This window comes from Plutella xylostella, chromosome 15 (genome assembly GCF_932276165.1).
Source record: "Plutella xylostella chromosome 15, ilPluXylo3.1, whole genome shotgun sequence".
NCBI lineage: Eukaryota > Metazoa > Arthropoda > Insecta > Lepidoptera > Plutellidae > Plutella > Plutella xylostella.
Genome location: NC_063995.1, coordinates 9750922 through 9776660, shown reverse-complemented (window position 1 = coordinate 9776660; position 25739 = coordinate 9750922). Strand labels below are relative to the sequence as shown.

Sequence of the window (25739 nt, the reverse complement as noted above, 5' to 3'; positions counted from 1 at the left end):
AGGGTCAATTCAGACGTACCACAACCACGCGGTGTGGTCGGGCGTATATTTTGTATTGACAATGAATAATCCAATTCACACGTGCCACATTTTGCCGTTGTTATCGACCACCTGTGTAATACGACCACATCGCAACCACAACGCAACCACATCGCAACCACAACGCCGCCACGCGGCGGCGGCACCACGGCAACCTGTTTTCCGTATTAACGGCTCACGACGACGTGGTTACCACATCGCAATGACAGCGACAACGCAACCACATCGACATTTTGTCGCTGCCACAACGCAACTGCAAAAAGCCGCTGTCACACAATTCACACGTAACCACAGCTTGACCACATTTTGTCGCTGCGACGTGGTGTGGTTGTGGTACGTGTGAATTGACGCTTAGCGTCAATTCACACTGGTTGCCGCGGTGCAGCCGCCGCGTGGGGGCGTTGCCGTTGCGATGTGGTTGCGTTGTGGTTGCGATGTGGTTGCGATGTGGTTGCGATGTGGTCGTATTACACAGGTGGTCGATAACAACGGCAAAATGTGGCACGTGTGAATTGGATTATTCATTGTCAATACAAAATATACGCCCGACCACATCGCGTGGTTGTGGTGTGGTTGTGGTTGTGGTACGTCTGAATTGACCCTAAGGGGTTATGTCTTTTAGACTTCTTTTTGATACTGGAGTCCTTTTTCAAGAACAGGACTCGTTAAGGCTTGTACACTAAACTACAATACTACTTCGCATCGCAAAAAACTGCGACAGTAATCAAGCATTTTCCCTCAAAAACTGACCAAACTGTGGCACATGTTTACGATGCGACGTCGCATCGCAGTTTTGTGTAGAAGCCCTTAGTCCCGAGTTCCGAGTCATTTGACTGACATTCGGAAATAAAGTCTCGAGTCTGCTACCAACACTAGTTGACAGCCCAACACGAGCAGATGAAATCGTGATTAGCGCACGCAGTAGGTAGATCCGAAAAATAGTTTTTCGTTAGCTAGAGTGAACTCCCCCGGCGACGGTGCGCTGGTAATTACAAAAATCACGAGCCGACATCATGTAAGTGCCGAGTATGGCTTACTTACTTTTGGAGCTGAACTAGGTGTATTTTTATGTTTATTTGTATGCTAAAAATACAGTGGTGGTGCAGGATTCGGGAAAATCATCCATCTGTGTGGTGGCCGAAATAATAATTTTAGATATGATTGGCTCAAATAAAAATATGAAAGCACAAATCCGTGCTTTTTTATGAATAATCCCGGCACACAACACATTTTATTATAAATCCCGGATAATCCCGATGGTTGAAGGGGTATTAAAATTGTAACTGTTAGGTAGGTACTCTTCTTTTTAAATAGCAAGTTCACATGAGAACTTTGCGAATTCAGCTTGCTTTGCCCGTAATAATGTCTTCTAAGCTGTCGATAACAAATAACTCCTTTTAACAGACTTACTTGTTATTTTAGATTCAATTTCAATTTGGTAACTAGCTTCTTTTATAGTCAGCATGGTATGTTTGCATTAAAACTAAACCTCACTTTATTGCGACAAGACGGTGAATCATCTCATACAAGCACAAGTCATTCATCTGTCACACATAACACAACATATCGAATTTCTTAATTTGTAGCCAAAATTACGGTCTCACTTTTTTTCAACAACCTGTAATAAATTGAGAAAAGACCAACCATGCTTGTAGGTAAGTACGGACTATTATAAGTTTATGTAGTTAATAGTACAGACATACGTGGGTAACTAATAACAGCCGTCATATTAAGAGATATTTTAAATAATTATGCAATGTTTCCAAGAAACAGTAAGTGGTTAGAGCAAGAACTGGTAGAACTATGTACCTATGTAGTGAAGTAAGTAGGTAGGATGATAAAATAATTGCAAACAATAGATTTGTGTTGCCGTAATCCGCGAATGACTGTGAAAACAAAAATCTTGGTCACAAAAAGAGTTCTTCGTCGTATTTTTAAGTAAACCGGTGAGTCATCTCCAGACTCACTGTACAGAGGGGTCACTCTATAATAATCATTATGATGAAAAAGTAAGTTTTGGAACGACTATATCTCGTTGTACTAAACGTGCCAATTGCACGACAGTTCTTGATCGTTCGTTTTTCGTCATATAGTGTAAACCTCCTGTACAATTTAGTACCTACGCATTACGTTTATTATTTTATGATTCTAATATGGTAATGGCTATGAATTTATACTTGTTCAGTAGGTAGTTAGATAGATAGAATATTCTTTATTTGTAAACAAGAACAGAATTTATAAAGCGAATAATTAATAAAGAATTTATATTTTTTTACTATAGGCGGCCTTATAGCTAAGAGCGATGTCTTTCAGGCAACCATAATAGATTAAAACATAGCACATGGGTATACTATAGTGTATGAATCATGTGTAGCAGAACATTCATATTAAAATTGAAATAGGTACATCGCCGGTTCCATACTAAAACACTTATTTAATTAATTATTGACAATTCGCGGAGGCACCAGCCTGCCTATGTTTCTCGGAACACGAGTCACTGCTGCCTATTACCTAGCTATGTTGGTATCCCGGCATCTAGGTTACACCAACCATGTTCTCAGCTAAGGATTACGATGTGGCATTTGTATTTAAGAAATTGGCATGGCGTATGTGCTTGCATTTATTCTGGTATGATCGATGTTTCTTCTTGAATCTAAGTTTACTCAATATGTCAGTAATTATGGCGTTTGGTATGGTATGTACATAGCATAGGTACCAAATAGTTTGATTAACGCATTATTAGCAGAAAACGTTTTGTGGAAACGGCCTGCAGGTATACCTGAAACAGGGTCTCAATGTGCACTCTATGTATCGACTATTGTGTACAATATGTTTAGTAAGGAACTTACCACGTGCATCCCCCTTATTATATATGTTTTTATTTTATTGATAGTTGGAAGTTAGGTTACCAATAAATATAGAACCGATATAATAGAACATAGACTAACTAAATCGGATAATGAACGTGTAGAGCTAGACCTATTCAACGCAATAAAACAAAGGGTTTACCGAGAACAACTGCAGCGCAGTCGTGTTATCACAAACCTTGGACTTTCTGCCAATCACCGCAACCGGTTATCAAAAACTTGTTCCGATTCAAGTAATCCAATTTGCTGTTATTACTTTTCTGCGTACCGCTGCGGTGGGTTTTTCTATGAACCGTGGTTTGTTTTGCAGAAGCGGGTGGAGGGATGTGGGTGTGGCTGGTGTTGCTGGGGGCGTGCGGGCTGGCGCGGGGCGGCGGGCCCAGCTACTGCTCCACCAACGTCATCAGCTCGGCCTCCGCGGGCATGCAGCTCACGAAGGAACCCGTGCCCAACGAGTACGGCTACGAGGACCAGTTCAAGAGCATACACTGCTGCGGGAAAGGCTATCGGAGCATCGAATGGTGAGTGGCTTCTTCTTCTTATTGTGTTGATGTGTGATAAGCTCTTCCCGCGTACAGGTGTAAGGACACGCGGGGCGTGATGTAAGATGCACCATAGTTTGTGCGAGCGCCACAAACTATGGTGAGTCGCTTATGTTCGTATTGAACCCATTATTGAATCCCACTGGCAGATTTAGCGGAGCGCACAATAATAAACGTAACTACATCGAAAAGCCGGGAGCATTCCGATGAGTGATGGGCAGGTGCGCGCGGGTTCTCGGAAGCGGCATTGTGTGCGCGAAAATAAAAATACTTATAAAATATAATGATTTGGAGCCACGAGGGCGGCGGCGCGTGGAGTCACCGGAGAGTCGAGGGGGCCATCGCACTGGAGTATTTTTCCAGGAAGTAAATCCATTATCGGGCGCGCGTATCGATTTGGTTTCCGATTATTTTCTCGGGTGCCAGACCTTCCTATACGTACCTACTTCAAATAACAGAACTGCGGTCGTTTGGTATTATATTAACACATTACAGATGTAATTATACCATAACTACCTACTTACGTATTTTAAAACCAGTACATAAAAGTACATACATAAAACTACATAGACCAGAGAGAGACATACATAAAATATCTAATATCTTATCTCAGATGAACATAATGTGCCTCAAACAAAGCTAGAAAATCTATTGCATTGTGTCTGTTTCCAGGAATTGTGTCAATTGTCCTCATTTTTCCTCTTTTATTATTGAGTCGTTCGTAGTTCGTAGCTATCATGTTGTATTATACACCTGTGTGTTTAACTGCATATTGCTCACTATAGTTCAATCGATTATTATGCGTGTTACAATGGCTAAGGCGATGCGTGAATGTACTGTGTTTATTCAACATGGCAGGTAGGTATTCATACTTATCTTCACCAGCCCTATATTTCTGTTGTGTACGACCACTTGTTTCGCTAAGGGTGGGCAACTTCACTAGAGTCCAATAAAACTCCCAAAAATATGTAATATAGGTAATCAAATCAGCTTAACTTTTCCCCGATCGCTTTTTAATATATTTTTATGAATCATGATTCGCTTTACTATCGATCAAGATAACAATCGAACTATCGATGATACATGTAGATGTACATCTATCCATTTCTGAACATCACTGTTTCAAGGAGTGTCACTTCATTTATCACACCGCTATGTTTCGGAGATTCAGATGTTCACTTAAACGAACCGGGCTGTACAGCAAGGGGGTTACTCTATACTGGCGAAAAACTAACAAACGGGAGCTGTCGTGCAATCGGCACGTTTATACAACGAGATAAGAGTCGTGGTTCACGCAGCAGTGCGTGCAACGTTTTTCATCACATAGAGTGACCCCTCAGAAGCAGTCTACACTGCAGTACATAATATTAAATGTGACGCAAAACAAATGCGATTCCCAGAAGCGAGTGATTGCCGCTGTGCAACTGTGCCGCGGCGGCGCCATTAATGCCCGCTGTGTATAACTACTCACTTTTATACATCGCCTATGGCTCATACGTGGACGGTTAAACGAGGGCTCAATGAAGATTAAAAGCTACTTACTTAAAAAATATAAATAAAGTTTATAATATTTCAGTGGATTATCCTCGATGGTTTGGTTTGGCTCTGAAAAATTTCGTAAGGTTTGGTACTGCAATTCTTACTTACTTACTTACTCCGCTGGCTCAGCGACCCGAAGTGGATCTTGGCCTCAGACACAAGAAGTCGCCACTGGTCTCAATCCTGCGCAGTCGCTCTCCAGTCGCCTGCCTGTAGTTGGCGCAGGTCCTTGCCGACTTCGTCGCTCCAGCGATATTTGGACGGCCAACTGGTCTACGACAATTCTAGTTGGGTCAATACGTTTGCAACCAATGTATAATTTATCCGTCCTTCACCTTGATCTTGACTAAGATGACAATACAAAAAAACGACAATTCAGTCAAAAGAAATTATTATTAAGTAATACAATAATAATGTGCGGACATCTCACAGACACTACCAGCAGTCCAGCATGACTCACCTCACAAATAATAAACTAGTTTCTAATATAGTTAAGTAAGGAATATGATATCACTATAATACGGAGTGTATGAAGAATTGAAGACTAAAACTGGGTCTGTTATTTTTATGTATTAACCTACCAAAATAATTTATACATGCTGAATTTATTTTCCACTAGCTGTTCCCGCGCGCTTCGCTTCGCCTTAAAAAGTTTTAGTTAGGAATTCCGGGATAAAAAGTAGCCTATGTTCTTTCCCAAGGTCTAGACAGTATGTATACCAAATTTCATTCAAATCCGTTCAGTAGTTTTGGCGTGAAAGAGTAACAGACAGACAGACAGACAGACACAGTTACTTTCGCATTTATAATATTATATGTTAGGATAGGATTAAGCGTCTAACCTTGTTCTGAAAGAGCATTTTCTGTGGCACTATAAGTAACCTAAGTTCTGCTTCGGTGTATTGTAGATCTGTAGGTGACCTAGGTGTACTAGGTGTACTAGGTACCTATAGCTAGTTCGCGCAACACCTCGAAGCTTTCAAAGTGAGTAATTTCGACGAAGTGCCGAGTTCTATAAAGCAATTTTCGCTCTTATCTGTAGGCACGTAGGTACATCTGTCCTGGTGCGGATTTTAACAAATTCCATGAATCCTGTATGAAGTCTGAAACTAGATTATAGTCTAGATATGAGTCAAGCTTTTTTCAGGAAACAGTAGGTAAGGTGTTAAAAAGACAAGAAACAGCCACAAGCAAAGGAATTTTATACGCGTAACAGGTGAGATTTCCATAATCCTTAACGGTAGGTACCTAATTAAAGTAGGTTCAATTAAAAATATTTGGGCCTTACCACAAAAAAATAGACAGTGTTTAACAGTTGTTTAGCGCTGTCAAACGCCTACAAAATCTGTCAAATTTAGATTTAAACACTTGTTAAACAATGTTTAAAGTTTTTTGTGGTAGCACAGTTTGTGTTTAACTTATGGTTGCGATTTTTGACCAATATTTAATTTAACTATGGATAAAAAACCGACCCTTAATTAATGATTGTCAGAACAAACATTTTCATAACGATTTCATAAATTGCAACAGCCGGTGAGCTGTTTTAAACCCTAGATTCGTAAAAGATAAGAATATCCAATAAATGTTTGATTGCAATTTCATAGTACATCGGTAGATATCTGTTATCTGAATCATGTGGAAGTGTGATCCGCTTCCACTTAATTCAGATAATACTTTAGATATCATACTTAAATGAATCATAATCAAAGTCATATCTTAAATCACTTGTTCCGTTTCAGAATTGCATTAATCATTTCATAGGTTGTAAACACACAGTTATAATTTGTAAAATGAGTACTTATATTATTATGATGTAGCACAGCACAGGCACAATATATTTCTGCATCCAGTTTTCGCTATAGTAATATTGATTTTAATACTTGTGCCATAGGAGGTACATATATTGTTATTTTTAAGATACCCTGTCAGAAAGCAACAGAGTTTAAATAAATAAAAAATGACCTTGCTTCGTGTCGGGCAACGACACGGTTTACTAAACTTAGATATTACCACGAAAAAGTACCTGGAAATATTGGGTTTTTGCGTCCATACTGACGTATATTACTCATAGTCATATATTTTGTAGGTAGGTACTTGAATTTGATTAGATTTAAGGATTCGATGTGATTTATTTCAAAATGGTTAGCGGATTCATTTGAGTTACACTGATGTGCAAAAAAGAGCATGATTTTGCCTACGATTCTAATTTGAAGTACATAACAGTACTTACTCATAGACGCAAAAGTTGTTCTCATCTTAAATCAATATGAGCAAAGCAACGGCATTTAGTTCACAAATCTGAGGCGTACAATTTTCTCATAAGCAAAATACCATTTGAAAATGAAATTTTGATTAACATTGTCTTTAACTCGCCCCGTCCTATTGAAATAAAGGTTTATGTTATGTACTTAGCTACTTATTTGACTAGTTCTTTGTCAGAACTACAGGCTACCTTGTCGCTAAAAGCTATCTTTTTGGGTGGTCTACAGACAGATTATTAAGTAGGTCAAATTTTACAGGCTCTGCCCAGCTTGGGTTTGGTTAGCCGTGTGTGAGATGTCCCCACATATTATTATTATTATTAATTACAAACAAGAATACGTCATCAAGATAGTTAACTGAAGATAAATCAGTTATGAGCCGGCGGCGCCACGGTAGCTCGGCCACCACAATTTCATTTTATTACCCCACTTTTACTTTTACTCTTCGGGGCTTCTGTGACTTTATATCTGGCCGAGTGCAAGTAGTCTTCGATTCGCCTCCCACGGATACCGGGACCGTTTCCGGGAACCATCCAGCTAGACTGCCGTCTTCCTCATCGATCTTCGTATTCGAGCAAAGGGGGTCACTCTCTATGACGAAAAACGAAGTTTAGGAGCGCTGCTGCACCAGCCACAACTCTATCTCGTTGTAATAAACGTATTGATTGCACGACAGCTCTCGTTCGCTCGTTTTCCACTATAGAGTAACCCTCTAGGTTTTAATTCCGAGAGAACTTCCACGGTGCAGTGATTCGTATTCGCGGAATAGACCGGGAGTGTTATTACTTTATAAGCTATGTTTCATATTCATAACACCAGGCTTTCTTTATTATCATTGCCGTTTTCAGTTAGATCAGGATCATCAATATAGTAATTAGTGTTGCCGTTGTCCTGCTCCAACTAAGAATGTTCTGGTCATCTATATACATAATTTCGCTAACGTTTTTATCAGCCTCCGTTCAGGCAGTTGAAGAGTATCAAACACCGTTGCTGGTTGACAAAGGGCCGGTACCTGGGTATCTGCGGGGGTATCGCACGTCGCCGCGAACCTGTATTGTGTGTGTTCTCGGAAAGCGGCTTTGTTCCGCGCCGCCGGACCCGCGCGCTGGGAACGCTGCGACGCTTTCTTATTGCACTCTTGTTGGTTTCCGAGCGGCCCCCCGACAGCCAACTGGAGCACGGGACGCGAAATTGAATGAGTGAAAGCCTGAGTTAGAGACTGCTCTCTTAGACCATGGGTTCGCTTATCATACAGTTTCTCAGGAGATAGGTGTGATAAGATTCATCTGTTTCGCAGAAAGTGTACGCGTCCGATTCATTCATACGTCCGTTCGTTAAATTCTGAGAAAATTCACACCAACCAGATAATCTACATCGTTAAAGAAACTGAAATGAAACGGTCAACTTTCGTTTGTTTCCATGAATGGGTTGATGTGTCAATAAGCCGCTTCAAGCTGTCCAGTCCCGATTTAATGAGGTGGTCATAAAATTACAAAACGTCTACAAGACGACCCACTGGGACTGGGTGCCCTTGCCGTACAAAAAGTCTACGATTCTTGTCCCGACACGTCTTAACGAGCCGATTTGTTGCTCCTATTATTTTTAGAGCCCACAATCAAATGCTCAGGTTTGCCGAGCCAGACGGCCAGGTAGGAATTCGCATTTAATATATTCGTTGATTGGCTTCCTACCTATCGGGTTACCGCATCAACAAACAATCCTGACATCATGCAAATGGCAACGTCGCGTCGTCGGAAACCGACTATATTATTCCTTCCATTTAAAATCTCTCATTAATTTATTAGGATGCAGATCCGAAATTCGATACTTTGTTCTTTGGATTACCTGCGCATAATATTGCGTTTTATTTATTCATAAACAGTGCGGGGTGAGCGCACGCGGCTGGGCCGGCGCACCTTCCTGACAATGGCCCGTTTTATTTATCAGCCGTATTGATCTTTCTCGTCGGCTTCCTATTCCTTTTTTTCCGTAATTCGAATGAAGAACACAATTCTTTTGTATAAACATTTTTTGTCCACATTTTTCATTCTAGTTGTTATTGTGGAACAAGGAGGTGTTGGTGGTGAATAGACTCCTCGATTATGTAGCGAAGTGGCGCAGCTTGAGGGTGCGCCCGAGAGCTGTTTGCGTTGCTCTTGTCACGCTTTTACACGCTTTTACACGCTTCTTTACATCATTTTAAAATGTTAAGTGTTACGCCTCAATAAGTAGGCGTTCTGTTTGCTGTTAATCATCTGTTATTTTTGTAATTAAAATACTATTTTTATCATAAAGTGTTTATAGTTTCCAGTCAGACATTTTGTTAGTCTGTGCTCTTTTTAGTAAGCGTATAGAAAGTACTACACTACTTACTTATAGCTTTTCGCGTCGGCTGCGCTGGAAACGTCGATATCGCGGCTTCTCGGAAAACCAGCGATTGTCTTTGAAATAGGATACAATTCCATTGATGATTTCCCTGGGCTGGTCTGAGAACGGCCGCGGGCCGGGGCGTGTTCACATTCCGCGACGGCTGCGTGCCACACAAATTAGTTTATCATCATAATGATCTACCTGGGGGCCTGCGCGTCGTCTCTTCCCATCGTTACTCACATGTCCGCTGTATCAAATGAAGCCACCGCTTTTTTGGATCAGATTCTTGTGTGTCAACTAACGCTTTTGTGTCTCACACAACTATTGTTCGGACACATCGTCTGCGGATTATATAGCTCACAGTGGACTTTGCGAGAAAAGTATCAAAGTGTGTGTGTAGGAGGAGGAGGATTATATTTCCATTGTACATAGCACGGTACCTAGCAGCTTTTGTAGTTGCTTTTATTTTTACCACTTTTATGTGTGATCCGATAAAAGGCTTAACGGACGGTGCCGGTGACGGTTTCAAACGGAAATGTCAGGTGGGTGCGATGTGGATGCTGTCCACTGTCCACGACACTACACGCCTTCACACCTTGTACGTCTAAAGGTGCTACATCTAGTATATTGTCTACAAGCTCGACCGTTTTTTGTGTTTATTTAAAACATGGAGTTAATGGTAAATACGACTTTAGGTGGACTACTCCAGTGGAGTTTTGCATACGGCATAGGACCTAGGTTTCTGTTATGATAATTCCAGACAACGTGCCATTATTGTAAAGTGTTCACCAGACAGCAGGACCACCGCAGTCGTCAGTGAGCACCTCGTATCACTGGGGTGAGGTAACGCAATATGATATTGGCACGCGGCCATTAGCGAAGATCACTGGTGGCTTCATAATTATGTTGTGTCAACTTCTGGTTTCGTAGAAACTCATTAAGTTGAGCTGCATATTAAAGTCTTGGCAATAAATTACTCATACCATGTTGCTTTTATTGAAACCTCTGAACAATTCCCAAAACCGCTGTTTGCTCGCCAGTCCTGATGATTTCATAACCTTGTTCTCTGAATTCACTCCTATAATACGCACACTCGCGTTTGCAGTTTGCACCGTCCAGTGCTTCGGTGCGTAGATGGCATACTAACTCATCGTTTCGAAGTCTAAATGGCGTCAAATCCCATCATCGATATATGTAAAATATGGTAATGCAAGTGGTATGTAGCGCCCATCGTTCCAACAATAGACGTTGCACGGGCGTCGATGCGCCTTCGACGAACGTCCCCGCATCGTTGTGACGTCCATGCACGTCCGACAAATGGCTTCATCGTGAAAATTAACATTCGACCAGCATCCTGCCACTCGCTCACTCTTGCCAACTTGCACTTACCGCAGGTGCAACCGATTATGGCCCTTAGGTGGTCTAGTGAAGGTCCCACGTGGGTACATACTGGCTTGTGTTGGGCAAATATTGAAATGTCTCCCAGCGAGACCTCCGAGAGCGACGACGTCTGATTCTGAGTAAACAATAGTTTTTTGGAAATGTTCTCTTAAAAAACTGCTGTGACAATGTAACTAACTTGCCTCGTTGTTGACACAGGGTGTCCAGTTTAAAGGCGCTTTGAAACCGATCCCACGCTTTTCATGGTAATTTATTTGTAATCAATGAAAAGCAGAGACCATTTTTAGCACGACCAGAGGTTGAATTGGGGCGGTAGGGAATAAGTAAAATAATATGAATTTATTTTGTAGCTGTCACAACCGTTTTTTTATATTTTAACGACTTAAGCATTATTACAGTAGCAAGAACGCGTGTGGGTTTATGAATAGTTTGATAATATTGTCCAAAAACATTTTTATGACGAGAAAAAATGCAGACACCTCTGCTTCTCTGACGTCGATATCAGTTAAACAAGTTAAAGAGCCAGCAAACCAAGTTATTTCAAAGTTGTGCAGATATTATACATACATAAATAAGTACTTTACCTAAGTATATTATATTACATACCCTAGGTACCGTCGGCTCGCCGTTCGTAGACCAAGTTGTAATAGTTCATTCCCGGGAAATCCCGATACAGGTTTTTGTTGGTATACATTATTTACTGCTATTTTTGGAATATTCATACAGGATCCATTTTCAGAATTCATCTTTTACCTGGAATTCTATTTCTCGTCTATTCAATTCATATTATTTAAAACCTAGATATATCTCTCATATCGACGAAAGGTTTCCTTTGAAAATAAGTCTAGTTTTTGTACAGGTTGTTGCAATAGTGGTATACTTAGTAAGTGAATGAACGTGTCACGTCATACTTAACAACTTTAAAACTATTAATTCTTTACTGAACATAGAGTTTAAATAGTCGAACTTAATGCTAATTCTCTTTAAAGTTTTGGTGGTGGTGTTGTGAAATTTGTTCAGATTTTTTAATCAGCCTGTATGTACTATGTATATGATGAGGAGTATTGCATATAATAATATAGTATACTTAAACTAAATTTTAAGTCTTTGGTGTTTGCCAAGACTTTATGTGTGAGAAACTAGGTATAATCGTCCCAAGCAACATAACTTTGTATTGTATAGATACGTAGTTAATTAAGTCAGAACTACTCAAAGCTTCCTAACTAATAATAACTAAGTTTTTGTTTTAAGTAGATTTCGATTCACCAAGAACTATAGGTATTAATGCATTACTACTTTTTACTTCCATAGAAATTCTACGACCATCCAACCTTCATAACACAAACTCATCTGGTCATTGACACCACAACACAATGCAAAAGCTTAATGCACAAATATTTGCCAATCCGCTGATGGCACAAACACCGTATCTTAGGTATTGCATGCAGGTGACGGGTATGGGATCGAATAACCGGCGATTCTGATGAGTCATTCACGCGACGCTTGACGTCATCCGTGTTAAGCTGCGTACAGACCGGCCAAGCGAACGCCAACGAACGGGTTTCGTTGACCTTCGTTGCTGCAATCTGCCCTGTATTATGTATGATAAATATCCATCATTGGGCACTCGTTGGGCGTTCGTTCGGCCGGTCTGTACGCAGCTTTAGCCGAACACACGTGTTGTTGAAAACTAAGCGTATCATACACGGTGTCTCTAGTTAAAGGCGGTGAACGATGGTGACAGAACTCGCCATTCTGAACAACTTTTGTTACGCGAACTTTGAATTTTCATTAAAAACTACTTCGAAATCTTTGCATAGTAAAAAGACACGTCATACCAACAAAGTTTCTATGGAGTAGTAACATAAAAGTATAACAACAAGATGTTGTTTAGAATTGAACCTGGGACACCCGAAAAAGATGCAAAGTATAAATTATCTTTCTAGTTTAGTTCAGCTTCCTTGCTTTCTCACTATAATACTCGTATATTTTGTCCCATATCTTGTTTGTATGTAAAATGATTTTTGTACTTATTGTGTTGTTCTTTAATAACCACCGTCACAACTTACATTTTGTGGGTATTAGAAAAGATTGAGGTCTGTAGAGCGATCCGGAAAAAACGCAGCACATTCTATTCGATAGTCTATTCGAAAGTGCTGTCAACCTGTCAACAACAAAATGGCGGTGTATAGATTTGCGAAAGTTTGACAGCTATCATTCCATAGGTCATTGTCAGAATAATATTATGTACTCTGTGGTCATTCTTTTCGAAACTCATTCGAAAGGTAAAAAGTGTTCGAAAGTGCTGTCAAGTTGACAATAGTCGCACTCGCATTCGATTCTATTCGTTAGCTCGAATTTTCGTGATATGGGTACTGTAAACGTCTTGCCACCGTATTCAAATTGAACTTAAAAGTCTTAAGTTTTGAATGCAAACAATAAAACAAGTAAAATGCAAATATAAGTAACCGACGACGTCTGATCGAACAGGATGTCTGTAGTAGGACATGCAATACCGGAACTATTTTCAATACCGGTATTAAGTTCCGGTATTGCAACTCAATACCGGGATCCCGGTATTAAAAGCGGTATTAGATTTCCTTGTAATAAATGGCATATATTGTGATTAAAAGGTCGTATAGGTCAAAATAAAACGAGAAAAAGCAATGAAATTCAGTATTTTGTAATAGATTTTTACGAGAATTGAGTATTAGAGTTTAAATTTTACAATAAATTATTATTTTTACATCCAGTGTCCGTTTACGCATGGACAACTGTAGATATCAAACGGCCGAAAACTGCATCAAACGGTTGGAAACAAGTGCGCTTTCACAGTACATAGGAATACTATATCTTAATCGCTTTATTATAGCCTAAAAAAGTCCGATTCCGGTATTACTTTAATACCGGTATTAACTTTCAATACCGGTATTGAAAAAAGCGTGAATTTTGTCCCTAATACCGGTATTACGAATACCGGTATTGCGGTATTGCATGCCCTAGTCTGTAGGTTCAAATATTATCTCCATCGCGTACTCTCGGAAGTTGCCGCGAACGTCACGATAACATCAAGATTGGCAGTTTTTAAGATGCCCAGCTACTATTAGGTCAAGTGAATATACGGGATGTTAAAAGGTCTTGTATTTGTTAAAATTAAGAAAGTTTTAAAATAAACAATTTTTAATTAAAAAAAAAAAAAAAAAATTATTTTAAAACTAAGCCGAAAGGGAGTTACTCAGAGAGCCATTCTCAAGAAAATTTGTTCTATGAAATTTGTACCAATGTTGGGAAATATATATCGTGTATATCTCACGTTTAAACAAGCCTAGAAGACTCACAAAGTCCGCAATGTATTATATTGTAGTGTAGTAACCCTTATACATTACCATTAAATAAACCTATCGGGCAAGTCAAATGAAGACATGCACCGCACTGCACTAACTTATCTGTAATACATTCAGCAAAAACTGTATTACTCCGCTATCAGCGAACAAAGTGGGTTTTAAATAAAGTAGTTATCTACGTTCTTCAAGCACCTATTCAGGAGGGTTACTCTGGATAACAAAAAACGAACAAACGAGGTACATACGTCCATATGATAGAGTCGTTTGTTATAAGCTGGAATTACCCCTCTAGTCTAAGATACTACGCAGAGAAGCGTCATCATTACAGCTAACACTGAAGCTAAGCTTCGGACTGGTGTAGGAACTATTGGAGTGACTAGATACACTAGCTAGATTGTCTTCTATTGATATGGTACTTAATATACCGGGCTGGAGTTTTTGTTTGTTGTATATTTTCAGGTAAACTAAGTAATTATATCATTGATAAAATATGTACTTACATAAGTATCAAGAATAATAATAATTCATATTTGTGCAATAAAGTATCAAATAAATAAATAAATAATAATTAACAACAGATTTGAAAAAAAAACTGGACCTAAGACTGAAGCTGTCTATTCCATCTACTAACCGTATAAATTTTTGGCAAACTGAGTAGGTAATAGGCACGTAAAACATACAACACCTTTTTTCGTTCACGAGTTAAAACAGACAGTAGTACTTACAACTAATCAATGACGGCACAACATCCTCGCGTCAAGTACTCACTCAAACAATGAGATAAAAATGCTTGCATGTCGCCTTGAATTAGGGTAATTCCCGCGCAGTGACTAAGTAGAACAAATGAAACAAATGCGATAAAATTAATGAAATGAACAATGACAGGTGGGATAAAAGCTCCCATGCAAATTGCATTTAATTGACATACCGACGAAATTACCGACTGCCATAGAAAAACAATTGCAAGACTATGTTTCCACACAAGATTGTTTAAATAAGCATAACTAATAATTCAATCTTTTATGAAAATAAGGTAACAGGACCACTAAACGGTGGTCTTTTTTAGGTTGGAAAAAAATAACCATCGCTGATAATAATATATTTAAAATTTACTAAGTAAAAAACAAATGCGATTTTCCCGCCTCCCAAAAAACACCTTTATTATTTTTATAATGTTAGGGTTATTTAAATTCGATTAAATTTTTTCAATAATCTTATTTAGCATTGCGACAATTTTTAAATATTTAATTTTACGTACGTTAATAATATAATAATAATATTGTATTTTGTTATGTTACATTGTATTGGCATAATATTTGACATGTAATGAATAAATACCTAAACCTAAAATCTAAAAAATCTATTGTGGAATATGTTTGATGTGAAATTACACGCGGCGGAAATAGGAATCCAATTTCGCTAAAAGGTGCCAATACACACAAAACCTAACGAGTATGCAGAATCATTACACTAAAATAAATTATTAATATATTCAATACATTTATTTAATACTAGCTGTTCCCGCGCGCTTCGCTTCGCCTTAAAAAGTTTTCCCGTGGGAATTCCGGGATAAAAAGTAGCCTATGTTCTTTCCCAGGGTCTAGACCGTATGTATACCAAATTTCATTCAAATCCGTTCAGTAGTTTTGGCGTGAAAGAGTAACAGACAGACAGACAGACAGACAGACAGACAGACAGACAGACACAGTTACTTTCGCATTTATAATATACTAGCTGTCCCCGCGCGCTTCGCTTCGCCTTAAAAAGTTTTCCCGTGGGAATTCCGGGATAAAAAGTAGCCTATGTTCTTTCCCAGGGTCTAGACCGTATGTATACCAAATTTCATTCAAATCCGTTCAGTAGTTTTGGCGTGAAAGAGTAACAGACAGACAGACAGACAGACAGACACAGTTACTTTCGCATTTATAATATTAGTTAGGATAAGTTAGGATGTACTTATTCAATAATATGCAGTGCCAACCACCACAATAACAATAAGGCATTTTATTCCTGTTCACTGTACGAATCCCACTAGAGCGGGGTTTTCACGGAGTTAAGAGTAGGTATGCTCGGGTATGGAAATTGAGTCCGATACGTACGATACCTATTGGTGTACGGATTGTTGTTTTCTAATTAAAATGTGGTGGCGGGGGTGGTACGGCAGCAATCAGTACAGTTTGGTCTATAGTGGTTTTTGGCCAACAGAGGCAGGTACTTAAATGTCGATAGCGAACATGTTAACCTATTAGGTTTTAGGTTACCTACTGAAATAATGAATTGTTGATTTCCTAGAAATTTCCTCTTATTACATACTGTTCGTTGAAAAACTTCTATGATAGCAGTATTGCTAGTTATGTGACTTCTTGGTAGTAAAACCAATTAAAAGTTACTCTCTACACAGAAATTCGTATTTTTATGAATAATCCGGTATGTCAATTTCGTAGGTCTGATTGGAGTTTGAGAAATATGTACTTACACTTAACTATATTTTTATACAGAGGCTCCCACGGGATTATGAAACATTTTCGCGTGTATTTTGTATGACTGTATTTTAAATTTTGAAACATACAAAATATATTTCAATAGCTATACCTACCTACCAACTATCAATGATTATTCCACACCATCATCAAAGTAACCTGCTCACCACCATGTCTTTATTTAACGACGAAGCTGTCTTCATTTTTTACTCATTTCCTCGGGCACAGTTTAATTGAAACGAAATCGTATAGCAACAATGCCAGCGGACCGGTGTCCGGTGTGTTCTTTAATAAGCTGCACTGCAAGGATGCGGAGGGCCGCGGGTCACTCTACCTTACGAAAAACGACGATTCGGAGGTCTGCCGCCTAACCTCGACTCTGTATCTTTGCATTAAACGTACCGATTGTGCGACATCTCACGTTCGTTTGTTTTGTTATCAAGCTAAAGTAACCCCCCTGTGCAGAGAGTAAAACGACTCGAACCGTCTGGTTAAAGGGTCGTTTTTGTCAGCGCCGACAAAGAGGCTAATTGCGCGGGTATGCCTGTCGATACCGGGCCTGATTAGCGCGAACCAGAGTTGCGTGCCCCTAAAGATGCACAGACCAGAGACTGGGTGCGTTATTCTGGGGAATACGCCGGTTTTAAAGCGATGTCGAGTTGGAAGCATAATATAATATGTTCTGCATGGAGATATCTGAGCAACGAAACTGTTATCGGTTGGATGATACGCCACCTACCAGTCTATGTAAACTAGTTTGTGATAAAAAGCCAGGTCAGAGCTACAAATTTCGTAAATGTAATTGGAATACCTAAATCACGCTCAGATATAGTAGACTGTCCATCGCGGCGGTCACTATAGCGATATCGTATGGCGAAAAAGAGCACAGCAATGTATTCCGAAGCCAGTGTCGCTTAGCAAATGCTGAGTTTGTCATGAATTGGGCGCGGGCCCGCGGGAGCCGGCCTTGTGTGTAGTCGGTGCGCGCACGCAACACGCACCACATGCGAACGCTTTCGATGCGCAAGCGCATTTTGCGAACCAGTCGTCGATGACGCTGATTGGTCTAAAGGTTTTTACATTTTTACCACCCCCGATAAGACATTTTTGTCATTGATTTATATTTCGTACCCATTTATTGAATTATTGGTTATATGAATTAATACATATGAACAATCTATAACCTCCTGACTATTAGTAGAAATGACGCAGACGTAGGAATATTCATTCACTTTATGTCCTACATTTACGTAGTCATTATGGGGTCAGGAGGATAAGATACTTACTGAAATAATCCTCTGAAAAAGCATTTTCAGTCTGATGTGAGTGATAAGTATTATTAAACTAAATTTTTTAAGCGTGAGTTGGCAGAGAATGAAGTGGAGTGGATAGGCCTTTACCTATGCTGCGACGCGCGCGCCTGACTTGATTAAAACGACTCTGTTACACATAAGTACCTACCCTATTGTTAGGAATGTCGCATGTATCATTAAAATCGGTTTATCTGTTCAAAAGTACGGAATCGGTCAAGTTAAATTTAAGATGCTTTTTTGGTCGTGGATTTATAACGAAGATGACTGTATTCTCATCATTAGTTATATTGCGACCAATCTTGTAATCGTGCATCATTATGATCGAAAAAAAGGGTAATAAAAGTTGTAAGTATAAAATGCAGGACGAATCGAAAGTTTTTTTAATTAATTTGGCGGCGCCACTAGCGCTGTTCTGTTCTGGCACCGAAAAGACAGCGACGTGAAACGCTATTTTAGAAAATTTTAGGCTGAATCAAAAATTAAATAAAAACATTCAGCATGGAGTTGAATAAAATACACCTTTTCCTTACACACTTACTCCTAAGTACCTATTTAATATTTTTGCAATAAAGATTTAAATTAAATGTGTACTTAACTACTTACGTATGTATGTATAGAATGCCATACAATATGTTTCATCAATCACGGCATTTCTCTATTTCAAAAACCTTCAAAGCGCTTATACCTACATAAAAGCTGGTAGCCCGTACCTCGTGGGTGACTGACTCTATATTGACGAAAAACTAACGAACGACAGCATTCGTTCAATACAACGAGATAGAGTCGTGGCTTGCGTAGAAGCGCTCCAAAGCTTTGTTTATCGTCCCATAGAGTGACCCCCGCGAGCCGTGCTGCGGTGGCGGCGCGCTCGGTGGCCACATCACACTATCGCACGTGCATCTCCGCCGCACGCCGACCCTTTATTATGCTGTCACTGCACTCACATACATATCAACTGATTATGTACACATACATGTACATACATGCACATAGCCACGGATTAACAATACGATTATAAATGATAAATACCCAGTTAGTTACGGGGGGAAGCGAAACATGATTATGTAGAAATGAATTTAACATCCAAATAGGACGTCAATGTGTTCAATGATTTGAATATTAAATGTCCAATCATATTTCGAACGACCTGCATTGGAAAGATCTCAATCGAATAAGCGGAATCGAGTGGGGTTCGGGCGGAGGATCGATCACGCGGTCGCATCGACGGCATAATGAAACAGCCGTTTCCGGTCACAATACCTGGAATTGGACATTTAATAATTCGCACAATTGCATCGGCCATCACGAGCCCCTGCTTAGCATGCCTGGCGTGACCTATCGTAATAATGGATTCCTATGCACTTGCAATTTCATGCGGTGCCAAGAAACCGCGATCGGCTATCGAATACTTATGCATTCGTTGATCCCTCTCCGCGTATTGTTTATGGGAATTTCTATTCTATTCGGCTTCGTCGTTTGCATGCTTAATGTTTGCAATTCCAGCCTCGTAATCCCTACGGAATTCGTAAAATGTTTAGTAAAAGCTTTGTAAAATCATTATTTACTATCAATTTATGAAATGACCTGTGTGACAATATATTCTGGCATCCATAGCACGTTTATTTGAATACAGAATGGGCTCATCACTAGTAGTGACAATTCCTGTTATCAGATACGGTGTGTGTGTCCGGTTACCGGAACTGCCCCCGGGCGGTGTGCTGAATTTTCATTAGCCGTTCAATTTTTATTCGGCCTCTGTGTGCGCTGCGTTGATTGGCGTGATATATTCGTACATGCATGTATAGACATACAATTAAACGTTATATGGATGTATTTTTCAATAAATTGCTTGACCTGGTAGTAATTGGATGCCCGTTTGTAGCTGCTGGCTCTGCTTGCTTGGTGTTTTTTTTTTAATTTTGGCGTTCTATCTTTGACATAGCAAAGTTGAATAGGATGTGAAAATTGGTTTTATTAACTCCGGCTAAAACCTTAATTACCAGTGATATAGCTGAAGTAGAATCCATTACTGTTCACCAGAATCTTCTGATTGTTATAAAGAATAGCATGACAAACCGTGTGGATTAATCCATTGGGCAATAGTCAGAGAGTGATATCGCCACCTAATAACTATAATACAGTTCGTTGGATATCGCTTTAGCTACTCGGTACATCTACAGGTACAAAGCGTTATAGCAATCTCGCTTGTATCTTGTTAAGTAGGAGCGCAAGGTGCGAGTGAAAAGACAGAGGTTAGCACACTGATCTGTTTATTGGAGGTAGGCCTGTTATATCGTGTGGACGCAGCCACTGTACATATACAACACATCTGAATAGAGCTTTTAGGCAGCATATTGTACGCATGTCGTTTGGTGCAGTGAAGCGTTCCCATGCTGGCGACATTCCTCGCCCATACGCGGCTACAGCCACCTGGCTCAGACTCGCCGCGGCAATTACCCGTGTACTGATGACATTCCCCGCGCGGCTGCACCAGCTCTGACTACCCTCTTCCTGTTCAACTTTCCTAATTGGTGAGAACTGTAATTGTGCCCGCAGAGAGAGGTATGAGGAGGCCCGAGGACACCGTGTGAGGCTGCCTCTAGCTTTTCTAACTCTGATGCAGGGTTGTTCTAAGGATACTTATTTTAAGCCAATAATAGCCACTTTCAAAGAGTGTCTTCTCTACTGAAATCCTGTAAGCACACTGCACGGTATAAGGCGTATATGCATTTGCATAATGTGTAAACCCTACAGGCGTATACGTATAAGGAAGTGCAATAAAGACGCAATCGTGTATGTCATAAATCGGCCCTCCGTTTTATTGCATGTCACAAAATGGTTTATGGCGTCTTATTCGTGTATTTATTCGCCGCGAGTCATCGACATACGGCGATGGGGCCGGTCGTACTCGGATGCCCATTGTAAACCGTATGAATGGTTTGATATAATTGCTTTTAAAAAAACAATGCTTCATACCTCTGGTTTCTGACTCAAACATTTAACTGAGAAGATGCAGCTGTTCTTAATCTGAAGCAGCTGCTTTTGAACTGAACTGATTTAAACATAAATATTGTTTCAATCAAAAAATTCTTACATACATCGACTCCTCCTCTTTGTAATAGTTGTGGTAACAGTGAGTTGGGAAATTATCATCATTAGACAGAGGACGCTAGAGCAATCAATAAAAGGTATCTCAGCATATTACTGAGTGCGGTGCGTCGGGCCGGTTATTAAACTTGTAGTAACAGTAAGCCGGTTCACCTGTTACACGGTACACGATCAAGTTTTTGCCGGCCTGTTGCGGTTTTTCTAACATCGCCGTAGAATGCTCCCGCTGCACTAATGTGGCCCTCAACCGCAAACAGAAATTGTAGCCGGCAACCGCAGACATGCCCCGCCACCGCTACATGTGGACTCACTCCAATCCGATAATTACCAATCCGCTCCAACATGACGGGAATTGCAATTACTCGGCTCCACACATGCGTTCATGTGGATTGTTGTGAACCGATTTTTGATCGGCATAAGAGTTGAGTTCTGGAGGCTCGGAGCGTCGGTCATTCTTCATTCGGCTGAAAAGTGAAATACAGTTTCAGTGATGATGATGAATTGTTTCCTTCCTACATGTTTCCAAAAGGTTCCTTTTCCATAAGATATCCGCGCCGCGTGAACGGACAAGTAACTACAAGAAAGTTACGGTAAAATTGCACAGGGTAGCAAGTACAACAATGATTGAGTGCAAAGAGAGAGCAATAAATGTTTATTTCTCGGGGACGAGGGCCACTCTTGTTTACGAAAAGAAAATATCGCAGCGCTGTTGCACCAACCATGAAATTACATGTAGATACCGTTTTTTAGCCAGAGACAAGAATGAGGTGTGTTGTAAGTTAAACGTATGTATGTGTATCTGTCTGTCCCAGATAGCTGAATCAATTTTAGTTTTGTTTTTTAGTGTCATAGGTAATGTTACCCCGAGTGTCCTTACCTTAGACAAGTAAACAAATCTCTGGTCCTTACCCACGTTTCATTTCACTCGGTTCAGAAGTTCAAAAGTTATGCTACTTTTAGTGCCAATTTCTCCATAGTCGGTTATCTAACAGGATTAGATTTATAAATTAAACGTCATCTCCATATAAAATTCATGACAGATGTGTCAAAAGTCAACCACTGCTCCCTGGTTATGCTCTAACGGACTATGGAGAAATTGGCACTTAGTGTCGAATGTCAGGAGTTTTTAACGTTGATTTAGTTGATTATGTTATGTTATTGATGTCGATTCTGAAGGCAGAAATTCTAATTTTAACGCTGTCAAACTAAAAAAATTGCTAGCGAAAAATGACATTTACGGAAACAATCATAAAGTCGAATTTTAAACAAAGAAATTAAGGTTTTGTTTGACAGCTCTAAATTTAGAATTTCTGCCTTAAGAATCGACATCATTGTCACACTAGAGTGACCCTCCCAATGCCCGGTGGTGCGTCCTCGGGATCGCGTGCGTCCCCCGCCGCGCTGCACGGTACCGTTACCAGATCATGCAGATAAATGTTCCCCGCTCATTGACATGAGCAATGGAAAGAACACGCCGGCGCGACGGTCGGTAATACTCAGTATAGTATACAGGGTGTTGCTAAAAGGGTATACTAAGCCGAAACCTACATGTGCAGCATGTTAGAATGTAAGCCCAAAATGAAATCAGAATTTCAAAATTCGCGAAAAAAAATATTCCTTTTTCCATAGAAACTTTGTTGGTCACGTGACTTTTTACTATGAAGATTGACTTATTTTTTTCGCGAATTATGAAATTCTTATTTCTATTTCGGGCTTAGATATACCATGCTGCACATGTAGGTTTCGGCTTAGTATACCCTTTTTGCAACATCCTGTATACACATACTTGATCCGGCGATTCCGAGAACCGTTCCCGGAAGTGAGCCGCTAATGGCTTTCAGATCGCGCAAAGATATACGTTACGTAATTTTTATAATAAACTCACGTGCAATGAGCTCAGTGTAAACAATGGGTATTTAGCGAGTTCGGCGAATTTTTTTATGGGAGCTTTTCCGCGGTCAAGATCGCCTTTAAAGTGTTGTAAGTGGAACTTTTTCATTACTCGTGGTGGCTCGCATTTTCTAGCACCTCTTGTGGGTTGACTGATAGACAATGCTTATAGCATTAAGTCCACCCTTTGTTCACTTGTGTTTATATATGTGCAATAAATACACCCACACACACATAGACTTCCCACTTTTCTGCGTCTGCGCAGCCCAGCGCGAAATTGCGTAATAGCGACATTTGAACAGTAGAAGCTCGCTGCAGCCACTTCCCGCCGCCATTAGGTTTTTCCTCGCGGAAGCGCGGGGACAGCAATTTGTGTGTTGCGCCGGCGCATGCGAGCTGTTCCAGGAATACCGAGATTGTCACATTTATTAGAGCTGTACATACTCTAGCTTACTTAGATACATACTCTACTAGCTGTTCCCGCGAGCTTCACTTCGCCTTAAAAAGTTTTCCTGTGGGAATTCCGGGATAAAAATTAGCCTATGTTCTTTCACAGGGTCTTGACCAGACCATTAACAGACAGATAGACAGACAGAAACAGTTACTTTCGCATTTATAGTAATAGTTAGGATAGTTAGGATTAGGATGTACATTACATACTCTATGTATGTATCTAGGTAAGCTCTGTAAAAACGAGGCATGTCGTTGAACTGATTTAGGCACTCGTAATATCAAATTAGAAATGGAAAATATTAAATTAGTAAACACAAATCTCTATTGTATTAATATTATGTGTTCATAAATATTTTGGAAATCGACAAATAATAATATTTATACTGAATTAATTGTACAATTTTACGTCGGATAAAGAATATTTCAATTTGCATTTAATTTTAACATCCAATCACAATTTTGTTGAGTCCAATGAAATGGATGTTTGAACGCCCGAGCACTTAACTATGTGTATTCATTTATTTCGATAGTACTTATTTCAATTGCAGATATGAGTATCTGCAATTGAAATAAGTACTATCTGGGCTGGCTTGGCTCTAGGCTGAGGCCTCTATTTGTACATGGGCGTATATGAGTTAATGGATGTTAAAATGTACTTTACATTGCATTTCATATGTTACTCGGCGTTACTCCTATATTTTCACGGCTTAACGCTTGGTTACAGAAGGGACATTTAAGCTAATGTCGGCATTAAATCTATATCTGTCTCTTTCTGCCCGTGTACTCGTATCAAAGCAAGGCAGTGTGGAAATTAGCTTAAGGTTCCTTTCTGCAACTCAGCGTTAAGCTGTGAAAATAATGTCACAGGGTGAAATGGAATGTTATCAATAATTTAGTCGAAGGCACATAGATTAACACGACATACTGAACAACGGCAACGAAGAAGACACGAAATTAAAATTTACATTACAATACAATAAATTAACCTCCCTAAACTAAAATGAAGCACATGTCCAGAAGAGAAATTGATATTCCATACGAATACCCACAAATTTCCAGCGAATTGAATCGACACACGGCACGAGTGCGCTCCAACACAAACTCGCGAGCGACGCGCATATTGAAGGACCAATTGATTGCATTCAATTGATTTATCTTAATTGCAAAATAAAAATAAAAAAGTTGGTACTTATATTACTCGTATGTCGCTGATATACGGCGCGGCGGCCACTGTAAATGTGCAGTATTACCTGTGCCTGTCATGTACTTTCAATAGCAATGTGCACTGCGATATTAGTAAGTAATCGAAACCGATCATGGCATAACCTTCCGTTCTTCATCTTATCGTGTCAGTCGGTGAGTCGGCGAGAGCTAGACTAGTGTTTGTGAGCATGTTGAAAGAAATGGCCAGTCAGTGTAACTCGAGAAAGGCTCCTTTCGTGCACCCACTCCTTTATGGAGCTCTTGTCTTCACCAAGAGTGGAAGGTTTAGGCTGTTTAATGTGAATATGAATATCCTGTTACAATCGCAGTAAACCCGGATATCAATACCCATCAAACACCAATCAATTAGCTCCACAGAATCGTTAAATAACAATTAAAACTTCAGCAACTGCGGCAGCCTTATCTCAAGATCATTTATGAAAACTCCTATTTATAGTCTACTAGGTACCATTATGCCTACGTGATTCTACGTATTCGATATTCATTTCGGTATTCCCTGAGCCATTGTGTTGCGAAACAATCACGGGTTTTTCTCATCATAGCTAATTTGGGGGGATATTTTAAGCCATTTGATTGACAAGTTAAATTGACGTTTCGTGGAGGGGCAGAGAGCCGGGATGTATTATTATGTAATTACGTGCAGTCTCAAGAACAGTTTTATTCTTTGGAGACCGTTTTGCGAAGCGAATTTGCAGCGGAATGTTGCTTTCTGTGGCTGCTGTTACAATAGTATTATTATTTGGATTGAAATGTCTTCGATTGTAATGGCAATTTCTGCACTCATTCCGTCGTATTCAGGGTGTTTACTCACCAAAACCTACGTTCGTACCGGATGGTGCAATCCAGATGCTATGTTGTGTAGACACCTTTATACCAAAACTAAAATATTAAGCATCAACTAATATTTG

The 25739-nt window shown here is 39.8% G+C and overlaps 1 protein-coding gene across 3 annotated transcripts in view; it reads left to right on the top strand.

The window, feature by feature from the left end:
• LOC105391725 overlaps positions 1-25739 on the top strand; it is a 41469-nt gene that overhangs the window by 2015 nt on the left and 13715 nt on the right. For 2 of the 3 annotated variants that reach the window (XM_048625780.1, XM_038108474.2), the window contains exon 2: positions 3217-3427. In XM_048625780.1, the coding sequence (XP_048481737.1) occupies positions 3231-3427 (197 nt within the window). In that variant the 5' untranslated portion in view covers positions 3217-3230. The remainder of the gene's footprint in view (positions 1-3216; positions 3428-25739) is intronic. The other variant, XM_048625781.1, reaches the window with a different exon arrangement.